This window comes from Amblyraja radiata, chromosome X, assembly GCF_010909765.2.
Source record: "Amblyraja radiata isolate CabotCenter1 chromosome X, sAmbRad1.1.pri, whole genome shotgun sequence".
Lineage (NCBI taxonomy): Eukaryota > Metazoa > Chordata > Chondrichthyes > Rajiformes > Rajidae > Amblyraja > Amblyraja radiata.
In genome coordinates, this window is record NC_045999.1 from 9,747,856 (window position 1) to 9,773,009 (window position 25,154).

The window sequence follows — 25,154 nt, forward strand, 5'->3', positions numbered from 1 at the left end:
CGGTGTGAAATCACAGATAACAGTTGATGAACTGAATATAGTAAGATTCGAGAACTTAGAACTACCAGCTGATCTTTATGAGAGAGGGTTGGGAGCGGAGGGCACGTAATCCCCCAACGTTACTCCTCATAAAATAAAGATCAAACTTCAAACTGGTAAGTTCTCATTTAATCTTACTATTTTACTTCGGTGTCACTTACTGACAACGTGAAGATTTTGAAGCTCTGTGATTTCATGCCGTGGAAACGAGTCCATGCATCACTCACTGCATCAATTGACCAAATTCAATCCGCCGATCGGTGTGTAAGTCCCAATGTGGTTGAGATTGGCTGCCTCACCTGGCCTCGGCACCATATTCCCGGGGGGGGGTGGGGGGGGGGGAGGGGAGGGGGGAATGACAACTTCCAGGGAGTATTTCAAGTGCGCCCACGTAATTCTGTCTGGATTAAAGGAGGCGCTGGACCACCAGTTGCCGGATAATCGGTGGTGGACCCGCACTTGAATTTAAACTTCACGTCAGTCATGATGGAATTCAAAGATAGACACAATAAGATGGAGTAACTCAGCGGCTCAGACAGCATTTCTGGAGAAAAGGAATAGTTGCCGTTTTGAGTTGAGGCCCTTCTTTAGACTTTTCTCCAGAGATGCTGCCTGACCCGGCTGAGTTACTCCAGCTGTTTGTGTCTACAGTTTAAACCAACATCTGCTGTTCCATCCTGCACATGATGCAATTCAAATTTATCTCCAGGTCAGCAGTCCATGCCTAAATATAGTTTATTTTTTATTTTTTATGTGTTTTATTAGAAGTAGTGTACAATAATATAAGACATGAATAACATATTAAATTTCATGTACAACTTCTTATTTTAAATTTAATAGTAAAAAAAGAAAGAGTGAGAGAAGCAAGAAATAGAGAAAAAGAGAATATTATATAAAGTAGTGATATTATTAGTTCGAGCGGAGATAGAAAAGGGGCTGTATAGCCCGAAGGAGAAAACAAAAAGGTGTGAAATAAGGAAAAAAAAGAGAAGAAAGAAGAAAAAAGAGAGATAAAAAGAGAATTGAAGTGATATACCTACTTTGTATCTTTACCCACCCCTTCACCCGGTCCTGAAACTGTTAATTTCTAAATAGAAAGAATTAGAATAGAATAGAATAGAATGCAATTTATTGTCATTCAAACCTAGGTTTGAACGAAATATCATTTCTACAGTTTTTTACATTACAAAACAATCCAAGACCCACACTTAACACAGTTAAATATAGTTAAGTACCTTATTTTGTATCCTGTACATAGAGCAACACAGGTCAATTGGCCTACAATGTCCATGCCAAACATTGTCAGGTTAAACTAATCTTTTCTGCCTCCGCACAATCCATAATCCCTCTATTTCCTACATATCTAAAAGCCTCTTAAATGCCACCATTGTATACTCTTTCCTGCCTGGGACTGCCTCCTTATTTGCTTAAAGGTCTATCTCAAATTGTCTTTTCCTTTATTACTTTTGAAGCTGTGTGTTTACCTGGTGTTGAGACTTTGCAAGTGAGCTTTCTGTTTAACTGTAAATAAGGTGGTGTGTAGCACTGTTTCGGTGTAATACCAAGTTGAAGGAAGTTTTAGACTAGAATGTGTCAAGATTTCATACAGTCTGCATGGTTTCCAAAGGAGAAAAACAAGCTGAGGGAGGGACTCAGTGGATCAAGCATCATTTTTGGAGTTGACTATCACTTTGTCTCTACTGACTCGCTGAGTTCCTCCAGAATGTTTACTCCAGATTCCACCATCCGCAGCCTCTTACGCAGCCTCATTTCCTAAAGAGTTGGCTTCTATGTTGCTGGCAATTTCTATGAAGAAATAGCTTCTCGGTCCTGGGTCACGCTGCCAGTTCACAGTGGACTAGACTTGTGTGTTTTTAAAGCAATGACATGGGTTGCATTTGGTAGATCAACAACTTCAGACCTTGGCAAATACTATTCCCACAAGATCCCAGAGTGTAGTCATGATTTCCTTTGACCTATCTCATTGCAGCCAGTGGACATTTTAAAATCTGCACTTTCTCTGCATCTGTTAGCCCCTGTCCCACTTAGGAAACCTGAACGGAAACCTCTGGAGACTTTGCGCCCCACCCAAGGTTTCCGTGAGGTTCCAGGAGGTTGCAGGTAGTGGAAGCAGGTAGGGAGACTTACAAAAACCTCCGGGAACCGCACGGAAACCTTGGGTGGGGCGCAAAGTCTCCAGAGGTTTCCTAAGTGGCACAGGGGCATAATAATGCTGTAACACTATGTACTACACTTACTTTTCTTTCTGTGCACGACCTGTTATAATTTTGTGTGGCTTGATCCCTCTCCTGTATAGTATGGTTTGACTGGACAACGAGCAAACAAAGCTTTTCACTGTACCTCGGTGCACATGGCAATAATATACCAACGCTGAAGGCCAATAAAATAGAAGGGTCTCGGTCCCAAACGTCACTCATTCCTGCTCTCCAGAGATGCTCCCTGTCCCACTGAGTCACTCCAGCTTTTTGTGTCTACCCCATCAGTAAATATATTCAGCATATTTGGATCAAATTGAATCATAATTATTTATCCAAAGGAAAGCCTTTCACAACTTGATCTACTTTTCCAGCTTTGGATTGGTTCAGTGTGGATGGATTTCAGGAAAATAGGGTCCTCAAGCTTAGTGCTGGTTGCTGATGTTTTTGAATCTCATGACTAAGAATGTTTAAGTCTTCCACAAGAGCAAGGGAAATGTAGTTAGCCCAATCAATGAAGGCATGCCTTCAACTGCCTCAATGTTCATTCATTTTAAAGGACATGAACCCTTCTGACAAAGCGAATGCTTACTGTTCATCTCTCATTATCCTGTAGCTAGACACATGTGGCAGTAAAGTACTATTGAAGCATTGAAGAGAAGCTGGTGGTCAACACCTCCCCTCAATCAGCTCTCTCTGGTGAAGGTATTTGTACCGTCCTCTGCGGATGGGAAGTTCCATGGTGTTGACCTGGTGATGATACAGGAACAGCAGTACAACTGCAAGCCAGGCACAGATTTGACGTGGTCTCGACCCGAAACGGATCTCAAGAAGGGTCTCGACCCAAAACATCACCCATTCCTTCTCTCCAGAGATGTTGCCTGGCCTGCTGAGTTACTCCAACATTTTTGTGTCTATCTTCGGTTTAAACCAGCATCTGCAGTTCCTCCCTACACAGATATGACGTGGTTGGGAGTGACATTCCTTGGATCTGCTGCTCTTTTCCTTTGTGGGAGAGGCCACAGACTGGGAGATGATTTTGATGAAGCCTTGGCAGATAACTGCAGTGCTCTCTGTGACTAGCATGGCGAGCTGATGGTACATGATGTCGTAATCGTATGGTTGTGAACTGCGATACATCTCTAACAGCCATAACCACCTTTAGTGATAGGTTTGACTGCAGCAGACTATACTCCCATAATAAGGGGGTCTTTGATGTAATGTTAAATGTTGACATGATATCTATGCAGATCGTTGTCACCAGTTTGGCATAACCAGTCATTCAGCCATTACTATCTGTATTGAAAAGACTGGTGTTGCCTGCTTTACAATAGATGTTGTACTTAAAAGCACTGTTTAGTTTGGAGATAGACAATAGACAATAGGTGTCTGTGTCTCTGTTTGTCTGTCTGTCTGTGTCTCTGTCTGTCTGTGTCTCTGTCTGTCTGTCTGTCTTCGGTCTAAACTAGCATCAGCGGTTCCTTCCTCCAACCTTTTACAAATGTGAAGCAGGACAGTATCCCAAGGCAACACTCTATGCTTGACACGTTGCTCAGGATAGTTGCCGCGTAGCTCGGCACTCAAAGCCAACAGTGTCTCGTTCTGACATCCTTTCACTGCGGGCCTGCGGACAGATGCGATGGCTGTCGCTCCAAGGTGACTTTCTCCACCCGTGGCGTTTTCCAAGGCATTGGCATATTTCTCATCAACCCTGCTTGGTTTTCTTTCACTGACGTTGTATAATGAGGACTGGAGACCATAATGTTAAGTCAAGCAAAAAGCTTGAATTCAGTTTTGTCAAATCTGCAGGCTCATGGAAGCAGTTTTCTTCAGGAGTGGCGTGGCCTATATTAGCAAGTCTCGTCTTCCTGATCTAAACATTGTGAATATAGGTGTTTAAGAAGGAACTGCAGATGCTGGAAAATCGAAGGTACACAAAAATGCTGGAGAAACTCAGCGGGTGCAGCAGCATCTATGGGGCAAAGGAAATAGGCAACGTTTCGGGACGAAACGTTGCCTATTTCCTTCACTCCATAGATGCTGCTGCACCCGCTGAGTTTCTCCAGCATTTTTGTGTACCATTGTGAATATAGTTACTGACCCTTGGAAAACAATTAAAACCTTATACGTGAATGAAGGTATCAGCTTCCAGCAATGATCCTACCTACATTAACACATAGGAACACAAAGTGTTGGAGTAATTCAGCAGGTCAAACAGCATCACTGGAGAACATGGATAAGTGATGTTTCGGGTCAGGACCCTACTTCAGACCGACCATTTTAATTCATTCGCTCAGGAATAGATAATTGCCTTCATGCTGTACACCTTGTGACAGAGAACTCTTCAGCATGCTCAAGCTGGTGAAAGTTAGCTCAGTGTTTAATCCATATCTTAGCGCGAGAAGCATTGGTAAAAAGATACGCCTGCCTTCATCAACACCGGACCGGCAGCGGTAGAGTTGCTGCCTTACAGCGCCAGAGACCCGGATTCGACCCAGCTAATCAATACGAGGGTATTTACAGCTTTACGGTGAGACGGGCGAAATTTAAAGAGATGTGTGGGACAAGATTTTTTTTTCTTTCTTTCTCAGGTGGCGAGTCCCTGGAACGCGCTGCTGGGGTGGTGGTGGTGGCAGATATGATAGTGGCATTGGAGACTTTTGGATAGGCAGGGAATGGAGGGATATAAATGAAGTGCAGGCGTGTGAGTTGGTGTTGCTATCATGATCGGCACAATATTGTGGGCCGAAGGGCCTCTTCCTGCCTTGTACTCCCCTAAATTGTGTATAAACCTACCATGTTGTGTATAAACCTACCATGCTATCTCATACTGCGTAAGAGAGTGAGAGAGAGGGAGAGAGGAGAGAGGGACATATGAGAGCACATGCTCCTGCTTCCGCCTGCTCATAGGGCAAGACAGAGATTAGACAATAGGTGCAGGAGGAGGCCATTCGGCCCTTCGAGCCAGCACCGCCATTCAATGTGATCATGGCTGATCATCCCCAATCAGTACCCCGTTCCTGCCTTCTCCCCATCTCCCCTGACTCCGCTATTTTTAAGAGCCCTATCTAGCTCTCTCTTGAAAGCATCCAGAGAACCTGCCTCCACCGCCCTCTCAGGCAGAGAATTCCACAGACTCACAACTCTCTGTGAGAAAAAGTGTTTCCTCATCTCCGTTCTAAATGGCTTACCCCTTATTCTTAAACTGTGGCCCCTGGTTCTGGACTCCCCCAACATCGGGAACATGTTTCCTGCCACCAGCGTGTCCAAACACTTAACAATCTTATATGTTTCAATAAGATAATAATAATAATAATAAATTTTATATTTAATGGGCGCCTTTCATACAAAATCTCAAGGACACCTTACATAGTAATCGGAAAATAAAAACATATAATCGGAGTAAAACAAGTAATTAAAGACATCACAATGACACAAATTAAAAACAGAATTCAATCCAAAAACAGAAAATCAAAAACACAGTGTGAAGAGAGAGCAGCGGCAACCAATTCGTGCCAGCGTCCACTCTCTCTTCACGGCAGCCATCTTGGACACAGACCTACAAGACTACAATTAGACAAAAAAAAAATCATCCCCCCACAGTGGATACCACTGTGGAGGAATGCACAATGTCCAGTCCCCACCCCATGTTCACCCCAAAGTCAGGCCTATTGGGGCCACCGCAATTGCCTCTACGGAGGCCCGATGTCCCTGGCCGTTCTCACCGGGTGGTCTTGCCCCGGCGTCGGGAGAGTCCTTTCGGCGGCTGGGCCACTTGGAACGGCCGCTTCCTGGTTGGAGCCCGCGGCTGCCGAAGCCGACAAGGCCGCGCCGGTTTGGAGCTCCCAGGCTCCCGATGATAAAGTTGGCGCCGCCTCTCAACACTGCCGCCTCTACGCACGCCGCCTCTCCGCTCCGCAAACCCGCAGCCCGGAGATGTTGCTCACGGCGGTCCAGCTCGCCAGAGCTCCAGCGCGGCGACCCAGGCAAGGCATCGTCCGCTCCAGCGCTCCAGCGCTCCAATGCAGTGCCACCACGCAGGCCGAGGTGCTGGGTGGTTCCCGCCAAGAAACGGCGCTCCAAGCCCGCTGGTAGGCCACGACGACGGGTCGACGGGCAGCCCGGAAAAAAGGCTGCCACACCGACCAGGTAGGGACCTATAAATGAAGTAACACCTACCCCCCACATTAAAAGACCATATCCCCTACAAACAAAAAAACAGGACTCACTAAAAACTAGAAAAAAAACGAATTTAAGACGGACGGCTGCTGCTAGCAGCCGTTCACCAAGATGGCTCCTCCTCCATATGATGCCCTCTCATCCTTCCAAACTCCAGAGTGTACAAGCCCAGCTGCTCCATTCTCTCAGCATATGACAGATAGAGCGTGGAAAAAAGCCCATTGACCCACGGAGTCCATGCTGACCAGCACTCACCCGTAAACTAGTTCTAGGGTACACCAGGGACCACATAACCCACAAACCCGTACAGAATGTTGGCAGAAACTGGAGCACTCGGAGGAAAGCCACGTGGTCATCGGGAGAATGTACAAACTCAGTACTAACATCCATCGTCAGGATCGAACCTGGGTCTCTGGTGCTGTAAGGAAGAACTCTACCCCTGTGCCATCTTTAAAGGGCCTTGGACTATGTTGGAATCCAAATTTTAATTCTTTTTTTTTATTTTAATTTTTTTATTTTATTTTTTTATTTATTAGAAGCAAATGTACAAAAATAGAACCGACGGCATATAAAGTTATACAGTTATTGTACAGCTTCAATTTTAACTTTTTAGCTTGAATTTGAAAAAAAGCAAGGAGAAAAAGCAAGAAAGAGAAGAAGTGAAATGTGCAAAGATAGAACCAAAGTAGCGTCGCCAAAGAGGGAATAAATGAAAGAAAGAAAAAAAAGGAATAGGAAAAAAATAAAAGGACAAAAAGAAAAAGAGAGAAAAAAAGTGGTGATATACCTGCCTCACAATTTTAATTCTGAGGTAAATGATGACCCCTGAACTATTATTGGCACAAAAGGCCATTAATCCAGTTCTCTTGTTTGTATCCCATTGTGATTTGTACACTTGAGAGGCTGGAGGGAATTACCCTCTGATTACATCTTTGGGGCTCCATTGAGAAGTTGTGTAATGCAAGACATAGATGCAGTCAAATTAATTATAAACAAGGAATTCACTATTTGTGTTTCAGACGTGTTTTGTTTTTTAACAGTATCTCTCTGTTTCCTGAAGAATTTTTCCCTTTCCCAATTGGCAGCCGACTAAATGTTTACAACGCACCGGGCCAAAAAATAGCACAGAACGATGTTCTTCCGTGTCCTGAGCATGTTCGGAAAGGAGATTTGGGTGTCTTGGCAACCAGGAATGGCAGCATTACCGTATCTTAGCACAACGGTGGATTCCGCTGTGGTGGATGTTTATGTTAAATTTAATATTATGTGGCTGTGTGTATTGTTACTTTTCACTTAGTATGGCTGTATGGTAACTCAAATTTCACTGTACCTTAATTGGTTAAGTGACAATAAACTTGAACTTGAAGGTACAATGCTAGTGTTTACATGGCCACAAAGATTCCCACGTTGGGCATCTTCCATAGAAACATAGAAAGTAGGTGCGAGAGTAGACCACCAGGTCCGTCGAGCCCGCACCGCCATTCGCTCATGGCTGAACACTAAACAGACACACTTACCCACAAACAGTAGACACAAGACACAGAACACAAGACACTACCCTCCCCTTTATACCGCTATCACCCCTCTCCACCCCAAAAACCGCGTGATCTCCTGGGGGAGGCAAAAAACCGGATAAAAACCCAGGTCCAATTCGGGAAAAAAATCCGGGAAATTCCTCTCCGACCCCAATCTAGGCGATCGACACTTGTCCAGGAGATCACTCAGGTCTTACTATACTAACCATACCTAGGTCCATATCCCTGCCCTCTCCCCGTAGCCCCTTATCCCCTTGGCAGCTAAAAAACCATCTATTTTAGTCTTAAATATATTTAAAGTTTCTGCTTCCACTGCTCCCTGGGGCAGTGAATTCCATAAATTAACCACCCTCTGGGTGAAGAAGTTCTTCCTCATCTCAGTTTTAAAAGAGCCCCCCCTTATTCTGCAACTATGTCCCCTAGTTCTAGTTTCCCCGATCATTGGGAACATCCTCGGTGCATCCACCCGATCAAGGCCCCTCACGATCTTATATGTTTCAATGAGATCGCCTCTCATTCTTCTAAACTCCAAAGAGTAGAGTTCCAGCCTACTTAACCTTTCCTCATATGTCAATCCCCTCATTGCAGGAATTAATCTTGTAAACCTTCGCTGCACTGCCTCCAGGGCTAGTACATCCTTTCTTAAGTATGGACCCCAGAACTGTACACAGTATTCCAAATGTGGTCTCACTAATACTGTGTACAGCTGCAGCAAGACCTCCGTGTTTTTATACTCAATCCCCCTAGCAATAAAGGCCAAAACTCCATTGGCCTTCCTGATTGCTTGCTGCACCTGCATACTAACTTTTAGTGATTCATGTACTAATACCCCTAGATCCCTTTGCGTTGCATTACAACGCAGCTCCTCCTCATTTAGAAATAAAACTCTTTCTCTAATTAGAGAAAGGGAAAGACATTAGATTGAATTTATAAATGTCAGAGAATCAACTGGAGGATTACCCATTCCCTTTCCCTAAATTGAGGTGGCCTGTTGTGCTGTTTGACCTCAAAGCTGCAGGTAGATTTGCTGCAATCGCCATGTGCATGCCAGGACAGATTGGGCGGCATGGTGGTGCAGCGGTAGAGCTACTGCCTTACATCGCCAGATAACCGGTTCGATCCTGACTGTGGGACCTGCGTGGGTTTTCTCTGACATCTTCGGTTTTCTCCCACACTCCAAAGACATTATTTGTAGGTTAATTGGCTTGGTGTAAAATTGTACCGAGTGGGTGTAAGGTAGTGTTAATGTGTGGGGATCACTGGTTGGTGCTGACCCGGTGGGCCGAAGGGCCTGTTTCCACGCTGTAAACTAAAAACTGAACTAAGATGTTAACGCCCAAAAAAAGCATTCAGGGCCAAAAAATGTCCTGCGGAAATGTCTGAATACTCTCGCTCTGTTTTATTAAATACTTGGAAAGGACAGCTTATCTTATGATGTATGATAACAACATTTATAAGACATTTGGACGGGCTCAAGGATAGCAACAGCTGACTTATTCCAGCACTTGGTGTCCTAATTCATATGGTTATATGTTTTCAATCTTGCAATTATTGTTGGCAAATTTTCATCCCTGCAAAGGGTTAATTTTTCTTTGTAATTGTAAGTGTTCATTTGAATGTTTCCCCCCTAGTGTTTGTGGTGCAGGGTGAATCATTCCTTCTGTATTCTCACACTTGCCACCTGACTCATCCTGAAAAGCCCAGAATCTGTGATGGGTTGTTGTGAAGATTGTTAAGGGCTTGGACACGCTAGAGGCAGGAAACATGTTCCCGATGTTGGGGGAGTCCAGAACCAGGGGCCACAGTTTAAGAATAACGAGTAAGCCATTTAGAACGGAGACGAGGAAACACTTTTTCTCACAGAGAGTGGTGAGTCTGTGGAATTCTCAGCCTCAGAGGGCGATGGAGGCAGGTTGTTTGGATGCTTTCAAGAGAGAGCTAGATAGGGCTCTTAAAAATAGCGGAGTCAGGGGATAGGGGAGAAGGCAGGAACGGGGTACTGATTGGGGATGATCAGCTATGACCACATTGAATGGCGGTGCTGGCTCGAATGGCCTATTGTCTATTGTCTATTGTCTATTGTTTCCATGTTATTTGTTCAAGTTTCATCAAGTGAGAAACCAGTGCTTTCTTCCTTTTTAGAAGCTGGGAACAGTGATAATACAAAGCAAAATGCTGGCGATACCCAGCACGTCAGACAGCATCTGTGAAGAGCGAAACAGTTGACGTCACGGGTCAGTTGATAAGGCACCAGGTGACAATCCCTGTCTGAAGAAGGGTCCCGATCCAAAACGTCACCTCTCCATGTTCTCCAGAGATGCTGCCTGACCCTGTCAAGTTACTCCAGCATTTTGTGTCTTTCTTTTTGTAAACCAGCATCTGCAGTTCCTTGTTTCGAGCCGTGGCAACATGCAGCAGTAGCGTGCCTTATGGATGGTACCTTAAACCACTGGTACTGAAGTAAGTAGAGGTTAAGACTCCGCTCAGTTACTAAGAGCAGGCTCGGCGATCGTTTCGCTGAACACCTCCGCTCTGTCCACCTAAACCTACCTGATCTCCTGGTTGCTCAGCACTTTAACTCCCCCTCCCATTCCCAATCTGACATTTCTGTCCTGGGCCTCCTCCATTGTCAGAGTGAGGCCCAGTGCAAATTGGAGGAGCAGCTTGGGCAGCTTCAAGTCAAGTAGAGCTTAAGACTCCGCTCAGTTACTAAGCGCAGGCACGGATTAAGCTTACACCCCAACAGTATGAACGTTGACTTCTCTAACTTCAAATAGCCCTTGCTTTCCCTCTCTCTCCATCCCCTCCCCCTTCCCAGATCTCCCACCAGTCTTACCGTCTCCGACTCCATTCTATCTCTGTCCCGCCCACTCCCCTGACATCAGTCTGAAGAAGGGTCTCGACCCGAAACGTCACCCATTCCTTCTCCCCAGAGTGTCCCGCTGAGGAGGGCCGGCCTTTGGGGGTGCGGGGCCCAATTGGGAACAATTTTGGTGAACCCCAGATTCCCAGCCAAGGTGTGTCGGCCCAGTTATTTAGTATATATTATGAAATTGTACACTAGGTGCTATGGATTCTACACTGTGTGAATCTCTCCTGCTCCCTCCCATTTGCCTGTCAGTAGCTCCGCTGGCTTCCAACCGTTACCGTAGCAGCTAATTACCATTAAACTGCATTATGTGATTGGACACAATGCCCTTGGAGACAGCGGCTGATTGGACGGGAGGAGACCTATTTGTTGATTGTACGTGAATTTTAAGGCAAGCTGGTTGGTGATTGGATGCAACCCCCTTAGAGACAGCGATTGATTGGCCGCCAAATATAATTGTCAAATAGGAAAACAAAAATCGCTGGTCAGTGCGAACTCAGCAAACTATCTGGTTATATCTCCAAACTAAACAGTATAACATGCAGGTACATTCATTTAAAATTAAATTCAGTGATTATTTCACATGATTTCTCACTGTGTAAAGCTCAATATCTGACCAATTTCTGTTTAACACGTTTGGTCTGCCGTGAGCATTTTTCTCTCCCAAAACAGTTCATATCTAGCAAACCGATCAACGAACCAGACAGCAGTTGGACGCAGTCATAGAAATAAGAGGCCGAGAGAGGTAGAGAGATGGAGAATAAAAACATAGAAAATAGGTGGCCGTTCGGCCATTCAATGTTCTTCTTCTTTCGTGTCCATCTTCCATGTTTCAAATGTTGACTTCACTGTCATCGTCCGTCCTGAAAAGGACGCAAGCTTCCGGCGACAATCAGTGGGAGCCATCACTTGTTGCAGTAGATGATGGTGGTAGCAGAATTAGCTCGGGATACTTCCAGTTTCCAGCCCCGCGACGTGGACGCTTCTGCTATGGGGCCGGCCATTCAATATGATCATGGCTGATCATGCAACTCAGTATCCTGTACCTGCTTTCTCTCCATACCCCCTGATCCCTTTAGCCACAAGGGCCACATCTAACTCCCTCTTAAAAATAGCCAACGAACTGGCCTCAACTACATTCTGTGGCAGAGAATTCCACAGATTCACCACTCTCTGTGTAAATGTTTTTCTCATCTCAGTCCTAAAATATTTCCCCTTTATCCTTAAACTGTGACCCCTTGTTCTGGACTTCCCCAACATCGGGAACAATCTTCCTGCATCTAGCCTGTCCAACCCCTTAAGAATTTTGTAAGTTTCTATAAGATCCCCCCTCAATCTTCTACATTTTAGCGGGTACAAGCCGAGTCTATCCAGTCTTTCTTCATATGAAAGTCCTGACATCCCAGGAATCAGTCTGGTGAACCTTTTCTGTACTCCCTCTATGGCAAGAATGTCCTTCCTCAGATTAGAAGCCCAAAACTGTACGCAATACTTCAGGTGTGGTTTCACCAAGACCCCGTACAACTGCAGTAGAACCTCCCTGCTCCTATACTCAAATCCTTTTGCTATGAATGCTAACATACCATTTGCTTTCTTCACGGCCTGCTGCACCTGCGTGCCTACTTTCAATGACTGGTGTACCATGACACCCAGGTCTCGTTGCATCTCCCCTTTTCCTAATCGGCCACCATTCAGATAATAGTCTGCTTTCCTGTTTTTGCCACCAAAGTGGGTAACTTCTCATTTATCCACATTATACTGCATCTGCCATGCATTTGCCAACTCACCCAGCCTATCAAAGTCACCTTGTAGCCTTCTAGTTTAGAGGGCTTCAGATAGGTTTAGACGTGTTCAGAAGTGTTATAGAGGGGAATAGAGGGGATTTAGAGGTGTTCAGAGGGTCTCAGAGGGGTTTAGAGACGTTATAAGCCCCCCCCGTGAGAAATTGTATTTCTCTGAAATTAAAGATAGACATAAAGCTGGAGTAACTCAGCAGGCCAGGCAGCGCAGCGACTCTGGAGAGAAGACCCTTCTTCAGACTAAACTGAACTCTCGTCAGTGAGAGTACTTGTGATTGTCTGAAGAAGGGTCTAGACCAGAAACGCAACCCTCTCCCCAGAGCCGCTGCCCGTCCCGCTGAGCCACCTTCAACTTCAGAGCCAAACAAAAAACACAGAGTGCTGGAGGAACTCAGCGGGCAAGGCGGCTGCCTCACCCGCTGGGTTTCTCCAGCATTTTTGTCTACCGCTAAACGTCAATGATTCCGGGAATGCTGAGGCGACAGGGTGATAGAGAGGGAGTGGGAGAGCTAGAGAGAGACGAGATGGGGAGCGGGAGAGAGAGAGAGGGGGAGAGAGAGCAAAACACAGAGAGACACAACGTGGGTCGGTAGGTGAATGACTAACCTGCGCACCAGGAAGAAGCCCCTTCTCGCGATCCGGGGCCCTCACTCATGATGGTGAGTTTAAAGAAATTCTCAATGTGTCATTGATCTACATTCCTCAGTAAATGTAATTGTGTTTTAAACAAGTATTATTGACGGCGCGTGAATTTTATTCAAAGGAACCTGGCGTCATTAATACTCGTTCAAAACACAATAACATTTACTGAGGAATGTGGATGAATGCAGATTGATGAATTGTATAACAACTTGTTAACTACTTCATGTTAAGAAGTGCTAACAGTACGAGTTAACAAATCGTTTGTGTCTGATGGCCGTGCAGCGGTTGTTATACATGTTCGTTTTAAAAAAAAAATCCGGATGGCGAATTAAAAAAATAAATCTTTATTTAACAAAGAGAATTCGTATTTCCGTACGAAATACGGAACATTAGTGCGGGGCCCCCATTAGACGCGGGGCCCAATTGGGAGCAATCGGTCAAATCGGCTTAAGGCCGGCCCTGCCGCTGAGTTACTCCAGCATTTTTGTGTCTAAATAGTAGAGTGTTAAAGCTGGCGGGTGGGTTACAAGTAGCTGCTTCCTAATTACTGTAAATGCGGAATCCTGGTATCAATATTCCATTCCCCTGTATTCATGTTTTCACAGCTCGGTGTACTATGTGTTGCCCTGTTGTTTGTTCTGCACTAGGCACAATGCAGCCTAATGAAATGCAACCCGGATTTGTGTGAGGCTTTTGTTAATGTTGGTTCAGCGAGTCTTTTTCTGGCCTTTCCGCTGAGGGTTGTAAGTTGGCTGTGGCTCCCTCCGAGCAGCAGACTGGGTGGTGGTACGTACAATAAATTGCCCATTTGTTCTGTGCTGTGGAAAGAGCTCGTGATCCGAGTGCGGTGCCTCTTGACGAGTGACTGAGCCCTGCTGACTAATCAGCTCAAACCTGGTGTTCGGTGAACTTGCGTGTTGTTTACAACCTTTTCCTCATCTGTGATTTTATGGAAGTAGTTTTCTTTTTGGGAGAACAAATGAAAAAATTGGGACACTGGCGTTTTACTTCTCGGAGCAGAGTTTGAACTCAGTGGGGGTTATTTGGAGTAGGAAGGAACTACAGATGCTGGTTTAAACCGAAGATAGACACAAAAAGCTGGAGTAACTCAGCGGGACAGGCAGCATCTCTGGAGAGAAGGACTGGGTGATGTTTCGGGTCGAGACCCTTCTTCATACATAATGGCTCGTGTATATCTGGTGATCAGGGACAGGTCAAGACTCTGCCCTTCTTCAGATTGAAGAAGGGTCCCAACCTAAAATGTTCTCCAGAGTTGCTGCCTGACCTGCTGAGTTACTCCAGCATTTTGTGTCTTTTTGTGTAAACCAGCATCTGCAGTTCCTTGTATCTCATCTCTTATGTTTCCTTTGACTATATGGAAGGACTTTGTGAAATCACCTGTTTGTGTAGCTCAAGTCCACAGTATAACCTGATAGTCTTGGACACGTCCAACCTATTTGTATGAACTTTTCATTTGTGTTGTACAGGGCCCTGGTGAGACTGCACCTAGAATATTGAGTGCAATTTTAATCTCCTAATTTGAGGAAGGACATTTATTGCTATTGAGGGAGTGCAGTGTAGGTTCACCAAGATAATTTGCGGGATGGCGGGACTAACATATGATGAAAGAATGGGTCGACTGGGCTTGTATTCACTGGAATTTAGAAGGATGAGAGGGCATCTTATAGAAACATATAAAATTCTTAAAGGAACAGATAGGCTAGACGCAGGAAAAATGTTCCCGATGTTGGGGGAGTCCAGAACCAGGGGTCACAGTTTAAGAATAAGGGGTAGGCCATTTAGGACTGAGATGAGGAAAAACATTTTCACCCAGAGAGTTGTGAATCTGCGAAATTCTCTACCACAGCAGGCAGTGGAGGCCAATTCACTGGATGTTTTCAAGAGAGAGTTAGATTTAGCTCTTGGGGCTAAGGGAGTCAAGGGATATGGGGGATAAAGCAGGAACGGGGTACTGATTTTGAATGATCAGCCATGATCATATTGAATGGCGGTGCTGGCCTGAAGGGCCGAATGGCCGACTCCTGCACCTATTTTTCTATGTTGTGGGCAGTGATTAAAACCAGGGCATGTTGGTGAACTTTAATCAGCTTCTAACCATTTCAGCTGAGACTTGTTGGGATGATGTTTTTAGGTATTAATCTGGACCTAATGTTAATTGCATTTGAAGGGAATGATTCATTGCTGGTAAATAAGGACCAAAACAGGCCATCCAGTCCTTGTGCCACCGTCACCAGTGAGGTAATGGATGGTCCACATCTTATTTCAGTTAATTTCTCTGGAGATATGGGTTATTGGGAAATACTTCCGGACACATTTCTCTTCTGAGCATGAAAATTGAACTATTTGTATAGTGCCTTTCATAATCTTTGGTTGTAAATCTTGAGTATGTACATAAAGTATTATTCACATGTTGCAACTGTTGTTTGCTGCTGTAAGGAATGCAACGCTTGATGCAAGGCAAGGTCGCATCAATTACAAAGTGATAACGAGGGATAAATATTAGCCAGGATATCAAGGCCTTTATTGGTATTCCTCTACTTGTTTACCTGTGAACATCTCTGACAGTCGGGCACACTCTCACTACTGCCCTGGAGAGGTCAGCTTTGATTTTGTTTTTGTTCCAGTCTGTGGAGTGGAACATTGTCCTGACCAATTTAACAAAGCACAGCACAGCACTTCAAAGCACAGAAGCCACACTGGTCGAATGGGAAGCAAAGTATGAGCGTACAAGCCAGCCTGATCCTTTAATGCGGTACTGAGCTTTATCACATGGTCACAGGTATTATCAATCAGTAGAGATGTTCAATTGAGGGGGATTTAAAAACAAAATGTCCATGTTATTGTAAATATGTGTTCCAGGTATTCGAGTATTCATTTATTGTGCAAATACATAGATACATAGACAATGGGTGCAGGAGTAGGCCATTTGGCCCTTCGAGCCAGCACCGACCGCCATTCAATGTGATCATGGCTGATCATCCACAATCAGTACCCCGTTCCTGCGATCTCCCCATACCCCTTGATTCCGCCAGCCCTAAGAGCTCTATCTACCTCTTATGAATGCATCCAATGAATCGGCCTCCACTGCCTTCTGAAGCAGAGAATTCCACAAATTCACAACTCTCTGGGTGAAAAATGTTTTCCTCATCTCAGTTGTAAATGGCCTATCCCTTATTCTTAAACTGTGGCCCCTGGTTCTGGACTCCCCCAACTTAACGAACATGTTTCCTGCGTCTAGCATGTCCAGTCCCTTATCGATTTTATATGTTTCTATAAGATAACCTCTCATCCTTCTAAATTCCAGTGAATACAAGCCCAGTCACTCCATTCTTTCATCATATGACAGTCCAGCCATCCCGGGAATTAACCTTGTGAACCTTTGCTGCATTCACTCAATAGCAAGAATGTCCTTCCTCAAATGAGTCAATTGCAAACATTAGATTGGACTGATACAAAATGCTCAAGTGACTTCAGTCTGAAGAAGGGTTTCGTCCCGAAATGTTGCCTATTTCCTTCGCTCCATAGATGCTGCTGCACTTGCTGAGTTTCTCCAGCATTTTTGTCTGCTCAAGTTACTCAACGGGTTAGGCAGCATCCATAGAGAACATGAATAGGGTGACATTTTGCGTTGGGACCCTTCTTCAGACTTGTACCCCAATGTTATGAAACTGGACAACCAACACCTCTTATTCCACTGGGGAAGCTTACAACCCAACGGTATGAACATTGAATTCTCCAACGTTAGGTAAACTACAAAACACTCCCCCCCCCCCCACTTTACTTTCCTCCCCACCCCCTTCCCCAGAGTCCCGGCTGACCTTGTACTTATCTCTCCCCTCCTGTCCCCCCCCCTCCTGCATTCCTCCCTCTAGCGACACAATTCACACCTCGTCAAACCTCTCCTTTCACAATCCGCAACTCTAATACTTTTGCTTCACACTCTGTGTGTGTTCACCTCTGTCCTTAGTCCAACCATCTGCCTATTAAATTGCTTATTAAAACCATCCATTGCCTGAATTTCTAAAGGGGGTCCCGATCTGAAACATAACCTTTTCATGTTCTCCAAGGATGTTTGTTGCCTGACATGCTGAGTTACCAGCATTTTGTGTTCTTCCTTGATAAAATAGCATCTGCAGTTCCTTGTTTCTACATACATTGGATTAACCAATTGTGCGGAAGATAGACACAAAATGCTGGAGCAACTCATCGGGTCAGGCAGCATCTCTGGAGAAAAGGAATAAGTGATGTTTTGGGTCGGAACCCTTCTTCAAACTCATTGTACAGCATTGTATCTAGGACCTTGCAGTCCTCAAATTGAAACCCACGTTTGCCTACTTGGGTGATCACAAAAGAAAACAGGACCAAAGTCCTCCTTGCAACCAGACTCAGACCTTCACAGCTAACTTTGAGGTGCAGTGGAAGGTATGGTTGAGTATCACAGTTTCAAGAAACAGATCTTGTTGATTTGTTTGTTCTATGTGGATATTGCTGGCAATGCTTTTGTTTCTGATCTTAATTGCTCCTGAAATGAAGCACTTTTGAATTAACTACAAAGTGAGGGCTGGAGCTGCAGATGAGACGATTAACTTCCCAGAAGAGTGATTATAAACGAAGCATTTTTATGAAAGTTTGCTCATTTTATACTCTCCATTTCTTGGTGGATCTCAGACGCAATGGTGCATAACGGTGGCTGTTAGTCTGGCAACGTATCACAGCATAATCATACTCTTTAGACCTTTGTTTGCTAGACGTGTGCTAACTGAACTGCGCAAGGGCATCTCTCGGGAGATGTGGCTGGACCATTTTCAAATGGGGTCTGTGGTCAACGTCTGTGAGTTGCTGTGGTTATCTGGCACCTGCCTGAGTTCCAGGTGACTTCTTTGATACTTCACTGGGGATGTAAAGCTGGTGGACTCCAACATGGGCAGTCATCTGTATAATTACACAAGTCATTGACTGTAAATCAATGTCAAGTCAAGTCAAGTTTATTCGTCACATACACATACGAGATGTGCAGTGAAATGAAAAGTGGCAATGCTCGCGAATTGTGCAAGGTCCTAGATACAAAAACTACAAACAGAATGGAACAGAATCACATATTCTTTTACATATTACATATTGTGGGAGGAAGGAAATAGGAAAAAAAACAGTAGAATGGTACAGTAAAGTACATCACAAGGACTGATATATACACTGAGTACCAAGTTTACATATTCTGTTATGCTGCAGCAAGCAAGAATTTCATTGTCCTATCTGGGACATGTGACAATAAAACACTCTTGACTCTTGGCAATACTACAAGGACATAACGTTTAAGAAGGAACTGCAGATGCTGGAAAAATCGAAGACAGACAAAAATGCTGGAGAAACTCAACGGGTGAGGCAGCATCTATGGAGTGAAGGAATAGGTGACGTTTCGGGTCGAGACCCTTCCGAAGAATACATAGTCATTAAGAGTCATTTGTAGCTGAATCGCCCCACAGTTCTGGCCTGTTGTGCACTCATATGGCTGCATCTCACACTACTATTGCTTGCTGTGTAATCAACCATAGTTGTCCAAGCTCGGAAATTCATTCCTCAGCTCCTATGCCTTCCTGCTATATAAGACATTGTTTTACCAAGCCCACTACCCTGATGTTTCTTCCTTTGGCTAGGCGTTTATCATCGTCTGATAATCCTCCTGGGAAGTGCTTTGGGATGTTTAATATTGTTACTGTAGGATTCCCAACCAGGAAAATCAGTAATTTTTCTACTCATACACTCGGCAATTCCACAGGTGAGATCGATCGGTCTTTATGCCATTACCACTGAGTTTGGACTTTGCGCTGCCAATTTTATTCACTGCCTGACTTTGGCGTTAGACTTTACTTTAGACTTTAGAGATACAGTGTGGAAACAGGCCCTTAGGCTTACCTAGTCCGCGCCGACCACTAATCACCCCGTACGCTCGCACTAACCTACACACCAGGGACAATTTACAGGAGCCAATTAACCAACAAACCTGCACCTCTTTGGAAACCGGAGCACCCGGAGAAAACCTACGTGGTCTCAGGGAGAAGGTACAAATTCTGTACAGACAGCATCCGTAGTCGGGATCGAACCTGGGTCTCCGGCGTTGAAACCTGCACCTGGACTTGACGATGTATTTTTGGCCACACTTCTGCAAGCATGGAGTCACCATGAAAGAAGTTGCGATCCATGCTTTTTAATCATTGTCACCATATAAGATTGTTAAGGGTTTGGGCACGCTAGAGGCAGGAAACATTTTCCCGATGTTGGGAGAGTCCAGAACCAGGGGCCACAGTTTAAGAATAAGGAGTAAGCCATTTAGGACGGAGAAGAGGAAACACTTTTTCTCAGAGAGAGTGGTGAGTCTGTGGAATTCTCTGCCTCAGAGGGCGGTGGAGGCAGGTTCTCTGGCTGCTTTCAAGAGAGAGCTAGATAAGGCTCGTAAAATAGCGGAGTTCGGGGATATGGGGAGAAGGCAGGAACGGGGTACTGATTGGAGATGATCAGCCATGATCACATTGAATGGCTGTGCTGGCTCGAAGGGCCGAATGGCCTACTCCTGCATCTATTGTCTACCCTCTTCAAGAACCTCGCCGGCCTTCTCCCCATCTACCTCTGCAATCTCCTCTCGCCTAAGAACCTTGGAAGAACGGTGCCTTCCACATCTGATCTCTTGATGATTCCCAAAGGTAGCTGTGCTGAGAGCTGGCCAGGCCATGCTATTCCTCTCCAAATTCACCTAACGCTCCCACAAATGTAGCTCTTTGATCGAACTTTCGGGCGACCATCCTGCTCTCCGCCATGTCATCTCCCTGTCAACGTTTGTTTCATGTCCCTGTGGGATTTTTGCAACTTTAAAAAGTCTGTAAAATAAAATCGCAACGCCGGCAGAGGGACACAGCTGATGGACCGACTGCCTCATAGCACCAGAGAATCAGGCTCTATCCTGACCTCTGCTGCTGTCTGAGTGGAGTTTTCGTGTTCTCTCTGTGACCAAGTGGGTTTCCTTTGGTTTCCTCCCACATTCCAAAGACATGCAAGTTTGCAGGTTAATTGGCTTCTGTAAATTGCCCCCAGTCAAAGTATCCTTTATTGTCATTCAGACCTTTCGGTCTGAACGAAATTTCAGGCCTTGCAGTCGTACATATAATGAAAATAACAAAACACACAATAAACACAAATTTAACATCCACCACAGTGAGTTCACCAGGCACCTCCTCTCTGTGATGGAAGGCAAAAGTCTTAAGGTCTTTGTCTCTTCCCTCCTTGTTCTCCCTCTGCGCTGAGGAAGCTGTTGTTGCGAGAGCTCCGGAAAAACAGGTCAGCAACCTGTGACCTGCGAGCTCCCGACGATGTCGTCCACTGGCCCGCGGCCGAGGCTCTGAAGTCAGGTCGCCGCCGGAACGCCGCCACAGCTCCGAAGTCGGGTCCGCCGCCACCGGAACGCCGCCACAGCTCCGAAGTCGGATCCGCCGCCACCGGAACGCCGCCACAGCTCCGAAGTCGTGTCCGCCGCCACCGGAACGCCGCCACAGCACCGAAGTCGTGTCCGCCGCCACCGGAACGCCGCCACAGCTCCGAAGTCGTGTCCGCCGCCACCGGAACGCCGCCACAGGTCCGAAGTCGGGTCCGTCGCCACCGGAACGCCGCCACAGGTCCGAAGTCGGGTCCGTCGCCACCGGAACGCCGCCACAGGTCCGAAGTCAGGCCGCCGCCGCCGGAACGCCACCACAGCCCCGAGGCCGCCAGCTCCGCAATTAGGCCTCAGCGCAGAAGGAGACGGAGATGGGGGGATACGACAAGAAAAAGTCGCATCTCCCCCCGAAGGAAGACTAAAAACATGTTTCTACCACCCCCCACCCCCACCACACATACACAACCTAATCAACTAAAATTGACTAAAACAGGACAAAAGAAAACAACAACAAAAAAAAGAAAAAACAGATGGACTGCAGGCGATCCGCATGTAGGGAGTGGATGTGAAAGTGGGATAACACAGAACTAGTGTGAACGGGTGGTTGGTCGATGGTTGGTGTGGTCTTGGTGGGCCAAATAGCATGTGTCCATACTGTATCTTTCAATCATTCATTCTAGTTCTCAGAAATGACATCCGGGGGCTCTGAGATGACATCCCGGGGGTGCTGCATGATGGCTGCCTCTGCCTACAGTCTGTTTTTTTTTCTATTTCTTTTTTTTTTAGTTTGTTTAAAGTGTGTTTTGGAGGATTTTTTTCAGTTTTCTATGTGGGGGAGGGGGATAAGGTAAGGGGGAAACTGTTTTTCACTTCCTGGCGAGGATGCGACTATTCTCCGAGTCGCGTCCTCGCCCCCCTCCTAGCGGCCTACCAACTGGATTGGAGCGGCCTATCCTGCCGGGGACCCGGACCAGAGCTTCAGCAGCGGCGGCACAGCGCTGGATACATCGCGGAGCTGGCGATACCTCACCTGGGATCGCCGTTTGAAGCTCCGGAGTGTTGGGCCTGCAGCATCAACATCGCGGAGCTGTGGTTTGTAGAGCTTCCGTGCGCGGGCGGTGCTGACCAACATCGCGGAGTCCTGGGATCCCTTTGCCAAGGGCCGCCAGCATTGAATCTCCGCCCAGCTCGGCCTGTGGACTTCAGGATCCGCGGAGTGGCCGATTCGGAGGTCCAAGCCGCTGAGGATGTTCTTACGTTCCGACGTCGGAGTTCCATCATCCCGGCGAGAGGGCCTGAACATCGGGCCGCCCGTAGCGGCGACTGCGGGGGGCTCGGGAGGCCCCGACCACGGTTGAACATCAAAGAGGAGGATGACTGAACTTTGGTGCCTTCCCTCACAGTGGGAAACTTTGGTACCGTTGTGGGGATGTTTATGTCATAGACTATCGGGCTGTGCTTTTATTATTTTTTTATTCGTATGGCTGTATGGGAAAAAGCATTTTGTTGTCTCAGTACTTGTACTTTGGACAATAACAATAAAGTTGAATCAAATCAAATCAAATCAAAATGCATCTTAGTCCACGTCACAGCAGTCCTTGTTCCCACCTTTAATACAGGAAGGGATGGAGCTGGCAATGATTGGGGACGATCAGCCATGATCGCAACTGAATGCGGTGCCGGCTCGAAGGGCCGAATGGCCTCCTCCTGCACCTTTTTTCTATGTTTCGATGTGTTCATAGATTTGCTAACTGTTGAAGACATTGATGGTAAATGGGGTAAGAACTTCCCGTATTTGTGTTTAAAATGGGATCAGTTTGGCAACTCAACAAATGTCGCAACCCAGCACCGCAATACCTAACCATTCCTCTGAAATATGAGTGCAAAGATTTATTGAAACGCTTGTAAGATATTTGTCATTAAGGGGAACTAATTTTTTAGGGGGAAACTTGTCATGCATGGGATATTGTGAAAGCCGGAGTTGAGTCTTTCCCATTTGAACGACGACCAAAACCCTGAGGGGAGGGGGCAGGGTGGAGCAAAGTAAATATATCCTTAATTAATGAGGCTGATTGTTCTCCATCTCTCAGCACTTAACAGCTGTTTGGTAAAGCCCCTGTCCCACTTGCGTGTCCTTGGCACGCTAATTACACGACCGTACCGCGAAGGTCGCGCTCGACTTCATGCGCCCGCACAGCGCGAAGATTTCGTTCGCTACAAAATTTCAGAGCGACGCGCGATACAGCGCACAACTCCATACCCCTCCGCGCTTCTCAGTGGGACCGGCCCCGCGCGGCCACACGATGCCCGTGCGCCTCAACGCAGCGACGAGGTCGCGTAATTAGCGTGCCAAGGACACGTATGTGGGACAGGCCCTTTACTCTTAAGCTTATGCAGGTCCACCACTGATTTTTCTTCCAGCAACTGGTGGTCTGGCACCTCCTTTAATCTGGTTAAAATTACGAGAGTGCACTTGAAATCCCTCCTGGGAGTTCCCCTGAAAATAGGGCACCTAGGCCGGGCGAGGCTGGCCGATCTCGACCTCGTCGGGACCTCCGCGGCCGATCGCCCCACCCAGGGGTTCTGGAACCCCAGCCCGGCCGGAGCAGGCAGATCCGTTCCCATGGCCGACTTCTGGGAACGATCGGCGGGTTGAATTTGCCACCTGTGGCCGGGGCTCAGGAGGGAGAGTCAGAGGGAACGGGGATTTAAAAAGCGCGCCAAAGGCAAGGCTCAAGTATTTACCGTGAAGATAGGAGAAAAGCAGCAGCCTGAAGCAGCGAGAGCGAGAATTGGCTGAAAGAAGGTGAGTCAGAGGGAACAGAGATTTATAAAGAGCGCCTAAGGCACAGGTTCAAGTCACTTACAAATTAGCCCTAAAATAGTTGATTAAGTAGCAGATAAAAAAATAAGCGCAGCTGTAGTGGAGTAGCCTTGTAGAGTTGAAGTGCCTTGGGAGGTAAAGTGTGAGTCTTTGGCTCGAGAGTCTTCGGCGAGGAGGCTGAAGCAAGGAGGCTACACTTGATTCGAAATTTGTGATTTTTTACTTCCACTGAAGAAATCCTTCTGTGTTGCAATGTTGCCCATGTTGTGGAAAATGTTTTTTTAACTCCCATTGCGTATTCACCACGCGTTCTTTTTTGTTATTTGTAATTATTCTCTTCTCTTTCTCTGCAGCAATGGTGTTAACGTGGAGGGAGCGACACACAAGCAGGTTGTCGACCTGATTCGGGCAGGCGATCGGGAGTTGATTCTCACCGTGCTGTCAGTCCCACAGCAAGAAGCTGATCGCCTGGACCCTGGCGATGATTCGTCTGGGAGCATCTACTACGACTACAGTGAGAAGCGGGCCGTGCCCATCTCCATCCCCAGCTACAAACACATTGAACGCAACGGGGAGAAGTTTGTGGTGAGGAGATGTTCCTTCCATTCTTGTTGATGCAAAATCAAGGATTGATTTTCAGATTATGGAATCGGAGAGATTAGAAACATAGAACATAGAAACATAGAAAATAAGTGCAGGAGTAGGCCATTCGGCCCTTCTAGCCTGCACCGCCATTCAATGTGATCATGGCTGATCATTCAACTCAGTATCCTGTACCTGCCTTCTCTCCATACCCCCTGATCCCTTTAGCCACATCTAACTCCCTCTTAAATATAGCCAATGAACTGGCCTCAACTACCTTCTGTGGCAGAGAATTCCACAGATTCACCACTCTCTGTGTGAAAGATTCTGTACGGAAACAGGCCCTTCGACTCACTGAGTCCATGCTGACCACTATTTTGCCTTTCACCCCTATCTCTTCCCATCTTTTACATCAATACAATAATCTTTTTTATCCTCCCACACTTTCAACTTTCTCCTGCCACTTCCCCAAGACAGAATTCTACCACATACACGCTAGTAGCATGTACAATGGCTGGTTAGCCTATCAATTCACATGGCTTTGGGATTTAAGAAGGAACAGCGGATGCTGGAAAATCGAAGGTAGGCAAAAATGCTGGAGAAAATCAGCGGGTGCAGCAGCATCTATGGAGCGAGGGAAATAGGCAACGTTTCGGCCCGAAACGTTGCCTATTTCCCTCGCTCCATAGATGCTGCTGCACCCGCTGAGTTTCTCCAGCATTTTTGTCTACCTTCGCATGGCTTTGGGATTTGGGAAGGCCCAGATGAAAGCCACGGTCACTGGGAGAACGCTCAATCTCAATGCAGGCAGCTCCTGAAATCAGGATTGAACATGAATCTCTGGAGCTGAGGTCACGGTTCCACGAGCCACGGCTGCCCAGCTCTGTTCAACACAGCCGCAAGTTACACGCTAATATTAGCAACCTATTTGGAGTTCTGCATAAACAAAATGGCAAAAGATTCCCTGAAACAACAAAACATAAGGATCGACAGTCAGCATCCTTTACCCAATGTGGAAATAACTG

The 25,154-nt window shown here is 46.3% G+C and overlaps 1 protein-coding gene across 1 annotated transcript in view; it reads left to right on the forward strand.

Annotated features, from left to right (window-relative positions):
• Positions 1–25,154, forward strand: part of LOC116968185 (sorting nexin-27-like) — a 118,894-nt gene that overhangs the window by 38,864 nt on the left and 54,876 nt on the right. The window contains exon 2 of the mRNA XM_033014828.1: positions 23,901–24,132. Within this exon, the coding sequence (XP_032870719.1) occupies positions 23,901–24,132 (232 nt within the window). The remainder of the gene's footprint in view (positions 1–23,900; positions 24,133–25,154) is intronic.